General features: G+C 40.2%; 1 protein-coding gene across 2 annotated transcripts in view; it reads left to right on the forward strand.

The window, feature by feature from the left end:
* BACE2 (beta-secretase 2) overlaps positions 1-12,667 on the forward strand; it is a 55,776-nt gene that overhangs the window by 40,647 nt on the left and 2,462 nt on the right. The window contains exon 9 of one of the 2 annotated variants that reach the window (XM_049835065.1): positions 6,157-6,885. The exons of the other annotated variant lie outside the window; for it this stretch is intronic. Coding sequence (XP_049691022.1) covers positions 6,157-6,410 — 254 coding nt within the window. The 3' untranslated portion in view covers positions 6,411-6,885. Of the gene's footprint in view, positions 1-6,156; positions 6,886-12,667 lie in introns of those variants that run through there. 2 annotated transcript variants of the gene reach the window in all.

Here is a 12,667-nt window from a genome sequence, read left to right on the forward strand (position 1 = left end):
CTAAGATGAAAATGGGACTCAAATTAAGACTTGTGGTGTTTGTGTTGGTTCTAAACAAATAGTTTTCTCAGTGTAAGTAGAAAGCCGTTAATTTTTTAATTAGCTGCTGAGAAAATGTGGAAAAGCTCATAATTTTGGCTGATTTTACAGTGCTGCTTACCTTTCTTGCTTTTTCATGATTTCTCCTGTCTCACCACAAGTAGCTAAAACCGAAAGTTTTGGGGTTTCCTCCCCTTGTTGATGAGACATTGCTTTGGCACCACAAGAACATACAAGCGAGAGAGGAGGGAAAGAATGTGCACTCATATGCAAGTCTCTGTCCCAAACAGAAGTGGTCTATGCCCTGAAAAATATTGTATCATCTGAGATTTGCATGAGAAAAGGACTGTGATGGACAGTGCTTATTTCATCCCCAGTTTTATGTTAGAGAGGGTAAGGGCAGTAAGTACTTGAGTGCATAATGCAACTAGGTAATTGAGGGAGACACTAGCTAGCTGAGTTGTAGCTCCAGGGCATTTTAAAAGCTTTTTTTTTTTTTTTTTTTTGTTAAATCTCCCCATTGTTAATGGGTTCAAAATTGTCATCTTTGAGCTTGCCACGAAAGAAAATCTGGATATGGATGTGGGTTGCTTAATGAAGACCTCTATAAGGTACCAGGCAGTGATGAAAGACGCATTTTGAATGCATCTGGAAGGAGAATGTAACTAGACAAATACTGCAGACCAGGTTTTCCTGCCTTTCATTCTTCCTTGTGCTTCCTGACTGCAATTTTAGCAAGCGTAGAGCTGCCTCCTGTCCCTGCCATGCTGCAGCCGTGAATGGAGAGGGGCGGGGGCACTTTGACAGAACATATTGACCGACATGTGGTGAGCAGGGGACACAAGCCAGCTGGTGCTTGTAAGAACTGCTTTGAGGACACGTCTTTGTTGAGAAAAAGAGTCAGGGAACCATGATAACACCTTAATGTTAATATTGCTACATAGAAGCATTGAGTTTGGCCACTTCATGTAGTACTGCCAGCCTTGTCTAGAGAGGAACTGAGCTTGCTGAAGAGAAATGAAATCTGAATTTGCATGAGCTTGGGCACTTGATGATACCCAGCTGGTGCTAGAAGGCATTTCCTCCTTGTTTCTTTGTCCATGTTTCATGCATACGTCTAAGCTAGCATCGTGGGAACTTAGCTTCTTGAGAGATCAGATGATACAAGCCACTGACTGAGACAAGATACACTGATTTGTCAGACTCTGCTCACACGGGGTAGATGACGTTTTGCTGGATGTGCCAGTTATTCTGAATTCACTTCTTCACAGCTTGTGGTTTCCATATTTAACACTACTTTCATCAGAAAACCACAACTGTGAGTGGTTAGCAGTCAGTGCAATGTGAGGGATTAAGCTGCCTAACTGGCTTCCTGTGGAGGCCAGCCATGTCCTCCATAGCAACTGTATTAATGTAATTTATTTGGAGCTTTTTAGGCTGTTCGTGGGTATAAATTAAATTGAATTACTGGTGGCATAGATCTTCAGAAATAGAGAAATATAAAAGACCATTTGGTGTGGCTTTGCAACGACCTATGCTTTCTTGTTTACAATAGAGTGTTAACATTAAATTTAAGCCCATGTTTTTGTAAAATGTTAAATGGGTATGTGCTGAATACAAACACGAGGAGAACGGGACTAAAAGCCTTACTTCATTGAACTCCCAAGTTTCTATTCAGACTTGGCTAGAGATGAGAACTGGTTTATCCCACAATATTCCTTGCACCATTTTCATTCTCCAGGATGTACCAAGAGTGAGGATAGTTAGATAGTTGGCTGCAGGAAGCTATTCCATTGTAGCATGAAAGGAAATTTGCTTTTTCCTCAGTATGTGAAAACCTTTAAGACTTCTTCAGCCTGTTACTAATTTCAAGTTGTTTCAAGTTGCCTGTTGATAATTTCAGGGATAACCTACTGTTTACAGGATGACTAGGAAAGGTTTTGGATCAGGTCCCTTCTTGAGACAAGATGTTCATCTCAACTAGTTAGTATTAGTGAAGCAACCTAATGGTACCTTGGTATTGAGCAGAATTACTCCCCTAGTATTTTTGTAGTAAGTGACAAGATCATAGGAGCAAGACTTGGGTATTTTTTAGGGAAGAAATGCACCAAGCACTGTAATCATAAATTACGTCTACACTAAACTGTGATGAGACAGAATGCACCCAAATTTGCGGGCACTAAGCTCGAGAGAATGGATGGCATGATGAATAGCAGAGCTTCAGTCCAGAAGGACCTTGTTAACAGGGAGTACTGGACAGCAGAAACCTCAAGAGTTTCAGTGAACAGAAGTGCAAAGTTCTGCACCTCAAGCAGAAAAACACCATGCGTGGGTACAGTCTGGGAAGGGACCAGCTGAACAGCAGCCCTGTGGAAAAAGAACTGGGGATTACGGTGGGCCTAAAGTTGAATGCAAGCCAAGGGTGAGTGCAAGCGTAACTACACAACAAAGGGTAACATCCACCAGTTACATTCAGGAAGGTTCAAGTTGGACATGAGGAATCTCTTCTTCACCAGGAGAGTGGTATGGCACTGAAACAGGCTGCCCAGAGGGATCATGGGGTCTCCATCCTCAGGGTTTTACAAGACCTGGCTGGATAAAGCTACAGCTGACCTGGTGTATTGATGGTGACAGTGCCGCTCTGAGTAGGAGGCTGGACTAGGTGACTTCCAGGGGCCCCTTCCAAGCAGCACGTCCTGGTGTCAGCTGGGATAGAGTTAATTTTCTTCGTAGTAGTTGGTACAGTGTGTTTTGGACTTAGTGTGAGAATAATGTTGATAACACACTGACGTTTTAGTTGTTGCTAAGTAGCTCTTATCCTAAGTTAAGGATTTCTCAGTTTCCCATGCTCTGCCAGCACGCAGGTGCACAAGAAGCTGGGAGGGAGCATGGGCAGGACAGCTGAGCCGAACTGGCCAAAGGGATATTCCATACCATAGGACGTCATGCCCAGTATATAAACTGAGGGAGTTGGCCAGGAGGGGTGGACCGCTGCTCTGGCATCGGTCAGCAGGTCGTGACCAACTGCATTGTGCATCACTTGTCTTTTCTTGGGTGGTTGTTTTGGGTGGGATTTTTTTGTTATATTCCTTTTCATTACTATTATTATTATTATATTTTTATTATTATTGTTAGTATTGTTAGTATTTTATTTTAGTTTAGTTATTAAACTGTTCTTATCTCAACCCACGAGTTTTACTTTTTTTTCAAATTCTCGTCCCCATCCCAGTGGGAGGGAGGAGGAGTGAGCAAGCGGCTGCAGGGTTCTTAGTTGCTGGCTGGGGTTAAACCACGACACAGCACTTTACAATTTTATGATAAATTTGATCTAACTTCACGTTTGTTTCCTTTCCACACCACCCAAGATGGTGAGTGAGTGAGAGTGTGTTTGAGTTCTACACAAATATTATAAAATAGCATTTTTCCAGAGGCGCCATTTTTGTTTTGTAATCATCAATACTGAAGAAAATCCCCTTTATTCAAGGTCAAGAATTTATTGCAGGTAGCTACCACCAGATTTTCTAATAAAAAAATGCCAAAATATCCTAATTCAGCTAATGTGTAATATGCTAAGTGTGTGTGACTGTTAGTTTATGTTAATGGCTTGTTTGAACAATTTAGGCAAATTTCCCCTCTTTTGATGTCGTCTCAGTTTCTTTGGGGGTGGAAGAGAGTGAGGGAAAACTTTTCTTTTTGGAGGGAAGAAAGCAGAGGCTGTGCTGCTATCAGGCATTCTCAAAATTTCATTTAAAATGTCAGCCACTATGGCAACAGTTTTGTATTGCCTTTTTTAATAGGCGTAATTATGTACTCAAGCCAAATAATGACTAATTAGGGACTGTTTATTTTCAAAGCTATCTCCAAGGTAGAAAATTGTCCTGCTTTTTTTTCCCCACTTCTTCAAAATACTAAGCTCCTGAGTAGTAATACTTATGCCTTGCATTTCACATTAGTATTAAAAGTGGTTTAGTTTGGTTTTGCTGCAGGACTTCACAGAGACAGATGAACTGGTGTGAGGGGGTGAAATGTCCGGAAGAAACAATTGCATGGTAGACAAAGTTCAATAATGGGACTCGGAACAAAACAGATTCTGCCACGGACCTTCTAGATAGTCTTTTACAAGCATGTCTGCTACTGCGTAGCTGCCTTGCCATATACCTATGTAACAGCAGTGCCTTGGCAAAGATATGCTGACGATACAGGGTGCACAGGCCAGTTTATTACCATCTGATGAGCTGGAAGAGTGCATGTTTGGTATTCACCAGTGTTAGGATGCTTGTGGGTACAGCCTCAGCTTTCACCCAGTCTAACAGCCTTTTGCTGCTAAAGGAGTCTTCCTACACTCGCAGCTGGAAAAGGGGTTGGTTCAGTTGAGTGATCCTGCAGAAAATTCCTCGTTTCGGCATTTTGTTTCTTATGACAGGTTGGTTTTCCATCAGATCAGAGAGTTGCCCTGACTCTCCTTGCAGGCTGCCAGTCACTAGCACCAATACAAGAGGCAGTGAAGGACAGGAGTGAGGGAGAGCAGGACTGTCTTTCAGCAGCAGCCTGCAATTAAGTTGAATTAAGTCTAATGAGACTTAAACCTTAAAATAACATGAGGTATTGGGAGGCCAGGGACTGAATATCAACTAAAATCTCCCCCAATAAATTGTAGATAAAGCAGCCCACCTATTCTGCATTTGTTTCTCCACAGAGAACCTTAAAGGCCACCTTCGTGCCTTTCGAAAACCCAGGCCCCCTTCTTCCTTCCAAAGGGTATTTTATGGTAATCTCTTTAAACATGCTTTCAGGAGTTGTGTCTAAGATGTGTGTAAATGAGAGATACTGTTTTCAGTAAGCAGGATCACTTACAATTTGGCAAGAGTGTCTCTGTGTATGAAATGAACAAGAAATAAAGCAGGAAGGTTAAAACTGAGGCCTTTATAAGAAAGACACAAATGTGTCTTGAAGTAGCTGACTAAAGAAGTGAATTACAGCTGTTTGGAAGAGTTGTTAAAATGCACAGACAGTACTAACTGCAGGCTCCTAGTTGCCCCAAGCAAGCTAAAAGGTATCCATCCTTCCCTGGCCACGCACCTGCAGATATGAAATGCTCTGAATATTTTGTTGCCCTAGGCAACTCACTTGCTCTGCCTTTACAATACACGTAGCCCTGTCCAGGACTCAGGGGAACTTTGCTGTGCTTGCCACGGTTACTGTGACAACCATGGGCAGCATAACCCTTTTTAGCAAATACTGGTTTAACAAGTAGGGGTTTGTGATGGTAATGAAACAAGTCACACAGTCTGTGATGTTACTGAGATGGATGGCTGTTCGAAAATGAAGTTGCCGAGGCACCCCTTCATGCTTCTTGCCTTAGCTTTGTCATCTCCATTTTTCAAACTGCTTCGTTAGCTTCTCCCTCCCTGCCCAACAGCACTGCTTGTTCGTGTCCCAGCTCCTCGCTCCTGTCATTGACCTTCCTCTCCACTATTCCCCTTTTCTGGAGAGCTGTCATCCAGCTCTTCCGTCTCGCCTTCCCTTCCTTCTGAATTTTCACCTCCAGTCACAAGAGTATCTGTGCTGCTTTCTACCCCGCACCTTGTGTTTAGGATACAGTCCTTTAAGATATCTGTGAAGCTAGCGAACCTGCATGCTGCTGCCTAAGACCCTGGAAGATAGCAAACACAGAAGATGTAAGCATCATCTGAGGTACTCTTCCAGTTGTTGTGAATGCCAGAAACAAACAAAAACTGCCCAGGCCCTGACCTACTCCTGTGTAGGTGTTGTAGGATTTTTAAGCTCTGTTAAATTGACATTTCTGAAAGGTTAGTCCAAGAGGGAAAAGGTGATCCAGTGGCTTGGGCTGTGGGAGACCTGATTTAAATGTCAGTTCTCTCACTGACAGCCTGTGTAGGTGTGGGAGTGTCATGGTCTCCTTATGCTTCAGATTCCCATTTTATAAACACGGGATACTAGCATTTTTATTGCAATGAGAAATACAGAAAGCATGAGTATGCTGAGATGTATGATGATGGAGGGAAAGGGATATGTAGGTATTTAGGCTAGATCTTTTGTTATTTACTTTTAAATGATGTCTATAGACTTAATGTTTTTCTTTTCGTAATTTCTCAGAAGTTGATGGCTCTCCAGTATCTGAGATTGAAGGCCCTTTCACAACAGCAGATGTTGCAAGCAACTGTGTTTCTAGTGTTTCTTTCCATGAACCAGTGTTGTGGATTGCCTCCTATGCTCTCATGAGCCTGTGTGCAATTATCCTCCTTGTACTGATCATCCTGCTGCTTATTCCACCACGGTGTCAGCATCGTTACACCGACAATGACGTGGTCAATGACGAATCCTCCTTAGTGCGTCATCGATGGAAATGAGAAACTTGATCGTGAAACCTGGGACTTAAACAGAATGAAGAACAAAGTACTTTGCCAAGGGGAAGAAGCCAATGCCTCAGTCCTTTCTACATTCCTTACAAATTGCTGTTGAAATCCCGCCAAATATCCTGCATCATAACTTTTTAAGCTTTATTTTCTAACACTGATTCTGAACCAAAGCACTGTTAACCACCTCTTAAGTGCTACGGTAATGGATTTGCTACTGCAGTACAATGAGCCTTTATGCTCTCAATAGTACCTTCTTTAAAAAAAAAAAAAAAAAAAGGAAAAAAGAAAAAAACACACCATGATGTTCTTCCACTGTCTGAACAAAAGTGTCCATCCCTCTTTCATAAAAAAAGCAGCTGTCAGTATTTTCTAACCAATCGAGCCCTGACTGTAGAAAAAGAGAAAAAAACTTAATAGTCTTTCTTATTATTTTCATTAAATGAATACTGCTTTCTGTTTACATCAATTCATTATGAAACTGTGCTTATGGTGTGGGGGAGGGAGAAAGGTCAGACTTAAGCAGCAGAGAAAAGCAAGTGAGGTCAAGAAGAAATGTTGGTTTATGGGGTTTTTTCCTCAAGATCACTGCTGCCACTTGAGAGGGTCGCCCTTCCTGAGTGTTGTTACAAAATAGTTGAGGAGGTGAAAACTGAGAAACAAACTTGTTCAGCCTTAGTGTAAAACAAGACTACCTCTCTTAATTTACAAGGATGCTACTGCTGGTAAGTGTGTGGTTTAGAACTGGTCTTGAAGCACAAGACACTCCATACAACCAAATGCAACACCTTGGCTTCGAAGTAGTGGATTTTATAAAAATGAATGCTTCATGACTTTCCACTTCAGTGCATCAAAAAAAGCCTTTCAGTTTCTTCCTTAATGTGGGGGTTTGTGGTGTTTGTTGGGTTTTTTTGAGTTGAGGATGACTGATATGTAGAAAAGGCTGGTCTGCATATGCATGGACAGATGATAAAGCTAAGATCTGTGTTCTGCCGTGTCTTTCTAGTGAGCGTGTAACAAAAAGGAAACAACAAAATAAGAAAGACAACTTTTTTTTTTTGGCTGAGCTCAGCAGCCTAGAAGTTCAAGGGGAAAGTATGTGTCTTCATGGACAGACTGTGAAGTGAAAGTCTTAATGCTGGCTTGTTTTTCAACTTGAACAGCAGTTGGAGGTGTTTAGTTTAGCTTCACTGGTGTGTCAGTCAAATGAAAAGTGTGTGTACTGACTGGCTGAAAACAAATATGTGGTAAGATTGAAAACAATAGTGGGAGAGAGCAGGGAAGAATATATTTGACCAGACCTCCATTGTGCAAGCGCAGATCTTAATGCTGAGGACAGAACATGGTATTTTCTTTGCAGATAAGACAATTTTTCTTGTATCTAGTCAGCGAGCATTGCAGGACCTCCATCGCTTTTCTGTAACACTGGCGTAGTGGGTTTGAAAGATAAACAATGCAAGGGTGAGGAGTCCAGTGATAACTATTAGTTATCTGGGTTTTCTTCTAAAAAAAAAAAAAGGGAAAAAAAAAATTCCTTTGCATTTTGATAGCAGAACGGTTTGCATGCCTGTGTGGGAAACAAGGAGAAAAAAAAGGAAGCTTAGCTCTGAATCTCCCAATCCCTTGCCTAGAAAATGTTCTGCCTATAATCCCTTCATATAACTTTCTGATTCACACTGCCTCTGCATTTGCATGGAATAAGCAAAGATTTCTCTTTTTCAGGAATGGTGCTTTTACAGAGGTGCACGTAATGTGTATGAAAATAAAGCACTGTTGTTTTTTTTAAACTAACTTGTGTATTTCACTTCATAACTGGAAGTGCCTGTGGTTTTCTTTCCTTTTTAACTCTTGCACTTTCAGATTGCTTGGCTGAATAGAGTAAAATAATTGGTGTTGTGATCCAACGTCTGAAAATTATTTCTCTTGGAATTAGGAGTTGGAAATAGGAGGAAATTTTGAGTTTGCCTCCTTCTTCCTCAGCCTCTTAGCTTTTAAAAGGAGAAAAATGATGAATTATAAAGAATGTAAGAAACTATGGAGCTTAGGTGTTTTCTCCATATTCTATTATCCATACATCTCTTTCTTAATGTCTTATAATTAGAATTTTTAGTACACTTTATAACAAGAAGTTGTTCCCTTGAGTTTTTCTTAAAGCAATATACTTTGCTCTGAAAAGTTAGTGATGTTTCCAATTCTGTGATTTGGTTCCGTATCATCCTCCTGGGTTTTGTTTTACACAGAACAAATAATTTCAGAGTTGTATTCCTTCTTCTACAGTATGGTAACATAAGTAATGCTTCTGTCACCTGTTTCAAACAAAAACACAGTGTGAATGTTTGGATTGATACAGCGGTAAACAATGAGCCCTTTTTCCAATTCAGAAAGTAATAATGCTTGTACGCTCTTAAAATGTTTCTTAGCTGCTTCCCTCTCCCCAGCCCCTCCTATCTCCTTACCACAAAGAGTTTTAGGAAGGAATTTATTGGGAAAGGTTCCTAGTATGCTTTGTAATGACAAGTGAGCTTTCTTCTGAGTTGCTTAATGAAGTCTTTTTAGTGCGCTAGATTTCATATAAAAGCCTTTCAGTTTTACCCTTTCACTTTGAATGTCGTTGGTCAACACATTTTAATAGAAACACTTGAATTATAGGAGCAATAATCAAGTAGCACAAATGAAATAGTAATATTTTCTTGAGTTTTCGTGGCATCCTTTGCCACTAAAATTTGGCTTATTGTAAAAATGCTGTTAGCGACATCTGCTAGCAGCACAAACTTCATCTCAGCTTGTAAATTGATACTTACACTGGCAGATATTCAGGTGAGTATTGCTTTGTTGCTCTGGCAACGAGAAGAGCAATAGAAACCCTTGAGGGTTCATTTTTAGCCTACAGCACATTAAGAAAAATAATGCTCTTGAGCATTTTTCTATGAAAGATGAAATACAGTGACAGACTACAGTGTAACCAAGTGTGTCTTACTGGTGATCTCTTTCCCTGCTTTTTTTTTTTTTTTTTTTTTTTAAAGGAGAGTGCTGTGAGGTATTTTATGCTCCTGTTAACTAACTTCAGAGATAAGATTAAACCATAGCTTAAAAAAAGGGTGAAAAAACAAAGCTTTGAGTAAAGATGGTGCTGGAAAATATTCTCTATTTATTATGGAAGACAGGATGCTCCAAATCACAGCACTGCAAAGCATTCCTACACATATCAATATTTCTTGCAGAACCAGCGTTCTAATGTGAATGTAGTATCATGTACCATGAAAATGTCAGAAAGCCATGTTTCATTGGATGCGGCCTTTTAGATAATTGATGCTATCAGTGCAATCATTAGGGATTTGAAGATGTGTGATTTGAGCTCAAGTAGTTAAACCTGAGTTCAGGCATGGGAATATGTTAGTTCTATCCCACTGCCTTCACAAGTTTTAGAAATATTATCATGGGCTTTTTGGCTCACTTTAAACACTGAAGGAAATAGGTGAAGAATTTTAATAAGCCTTTTATTCAGGTTCTGTAAAAGAAGTTAGATAGAGGGGATTGTTCTGGTTTTAAGATGAAAGAGCTTGTATTTGGGATTTGTATGTTGGATCAATCTAAATGCCATATATCAAGGCAGTGTACCATTCCAGTTTGCAGTTTTGATGCTGTGCAGGTTAACTAGTGGTAATCACAGGGCTATCGGTTTTGGTATCTCTTGTTAACATATCAGTTGCTTAACAACAGTCAACTCTTCATCAGCTAGAGACAACCTATGGGTATTCTACCCAGTTACTTGCTGTGTATCAACTGGCTATGTTTCACTGAAGGATGAGCCATTTGTATACTAACCTTTTCCTTTTAAATATGAAAAGGTTTATGACACTTGCTTAGCACAGCATGTTTTCAGGGAGAGAGTGGTCCTTATATTTTCTGATATTCCAGAATGATTGTGCTACTGAAAGCTTCTTTGATTTCTGTAGACTTTTCCAACAACTACGTTGGTTAGTTGTCATAACCTGATCTCAGACATGAGCCTCATATATATAAGTAGTAATATGAGCTGAGTAATGAGGGGGGCTGGTACAATGACCTATGGAGGTGAAAGTAAAGGAAATTATGGAAAGAGAAATAAGTAAGCTACCCTTAACTTCACTTCATTAAAAATTTTAAGAGCATAACGGATTGATCCTTTTAAGAAAGGTCTGTACAATTTACCAAGATATTAGTTCCTGTCAAACTTGACGCTCTGATTGATAAATTGTTCATTTCTGGCTGATGAAGTTCTTGCTGCTGTTCAGAGAAGTGAAAAGAGATTGGTAATGGGATAAGAGCAATCTTCTGAGCCAGTCAGATTTTCTGGCTTCTGGGGCCTAATTAGATGTTAGGCCAGGCTTGCGAGTAATCCAGAGTCCTGGTAATGGCTCCTCAGGAACATTATCTGAAATATAACTGTTGGCTTCAGCCGAACCCCTGGATGAGATGGATCCGTACCGCAAAAGCCACTGCTACGACTCGCACTGACCGAGGGGCTACGGTGAGCTGCAGCTGGCTGGTGGTGTGAAATGTGGAGATGCTAAATAATTGAGTCTTCTACCAGGCTTCCAAATCAAGGCTGAGGCTCCTTGCTAGAGCAGAACAGGATAGCAACTGCAGTTGCTGACAAGCTGCTGTAAGTCTAACATCATTAGTTAACCTGGCTTCTTTGGTATGGGTTCACTTGTCTGAATGTTTTGAAAGCCAGTGTACTCTAAGGTGCCTGTTGCTGCTACTAGGAATCATCCACTCACAGGTGAATAAGGGGCACGATCATCTTTAAGTAGAATCATTGGCCAGTTATTGAATATTCCCCACTCCATATAACAAAGCTCATAGTGATATGTCTCACACCTAGCAATAGTCTGTTTGTAAGCAACAAAACAGATTATTTTAAAACATGTTGACATCACTGACTGTACAGTAGTAATATAAGAATGTTTTGTGTTTGCTTTTTTTCCCCCCTTTTTCATTGTATCTAGGCTTTCGCTGGATCTTTGTAGCCTGGTAGTTTTTGAAATACTGGGAATTTTAGATTAGACTACAAAGGCACATACAGAATTTCTTTTCAGCTAGCCAAAAAGTAAAATGCAGAAGGTAATTTTCAGCATTTAAAAGGAATTAGCCCTTAATAAGTGTTCTCTTTTTTTTAACTGATGGTAATCACTTAAAATCAATGTATTTTAGTATAGCTGCTGTCCTACTAACTCACTGGCTGTAAATCTTCTGATTTTTCTCATTGTCTTCTGGCCCCCTTATTCCCCCCCAAAAAAATAGTTCCTAAAAGCTGAAGACCTCTATATCTGAAATTCAGCCTTCTAACAAAAGATATGTTTTTCTCAGTGACCATTCACAGACCTGTCTTAAAGTAGTTTGTAAGGCTTTAGAAATTAACTCTAGTTTGAAAATACTTGCATTAGTATTAGGAGAAATAGAGCCAAAACTTCATCTGCACCAGTGGTCCCTGAATTTGTCTGTGTGCAAAGAACTCTTCTGTGCATTTTACTACGTTTCCTAGACTTCTTTCACTTCCCACTTGGAAATAAATACTTAACCACTTGGTCTTCCTCACTGGTCCTGTACATTCTCCTTTTTCTCTGTCCTTATGAAATAGAGGGGTGGAGAGGAGGACCACAAGGAGCTGTGAGGGTTAGTGCCATTCCTTAAGCAGATGACAGCCCCTTCCTTGAAAGCATTGCCATTTTTTGGACCATTACTGTCTGTTGGGTCTTTTTGCTGACTGAGACACTTCTGCTTTTTGCAGTTGAGCAACTCGGCCTGCTCTGATTTTACAGCAATGCGTACTTAGGCAAAATACTTGAATAAACTACATTGTTTGTAACCATCTTCACATCACATCCCTCTTTAAAGAGGGAATTTTCACAGAGCTTTGTCAAATCTGCGAAGGGTATGTTTATTCCTGTGTTGTTAGAGAGGAATTACATAGCTGAATGTTTAAATGGCCATCTTTGCAATATAGCTGTCCCTTGGAAAATTCTGGGTGGAAAAAAAGGACTCAAGAAAGTCATGTTGAAGTGGTATTGAAAAGACAACTGACAATTTCTTGATAACACCAAGGCATGGATTACTGCAATATGTCCTGGAAAAAATTGCTTTGCTAGCCAATACTATGTGTGTGCATAAACTGTACGAGGTTGAGTGTTTAAATAAGATTTATCTGAAACAGGCAGTTCACATTTTTTATTGAAAATTTTGTATGGAGATGAAGAAATCTTTTAAGA

The sequence above is a fragment of the Accipiter gentilis genome, chromosome 32 (genome assembly GCF_929443795.1).
Source record: "Accipiter gentilis chromosome 32, bAccGen1.1, whole genome shotgun sequence".
Taxonomy (NCBI): domain Eukaryota; kingdom Metazoa; phylum Chordata; class Aves; order Accipitriformes; family Accipitridae; genus Astur; species Astur gentilis.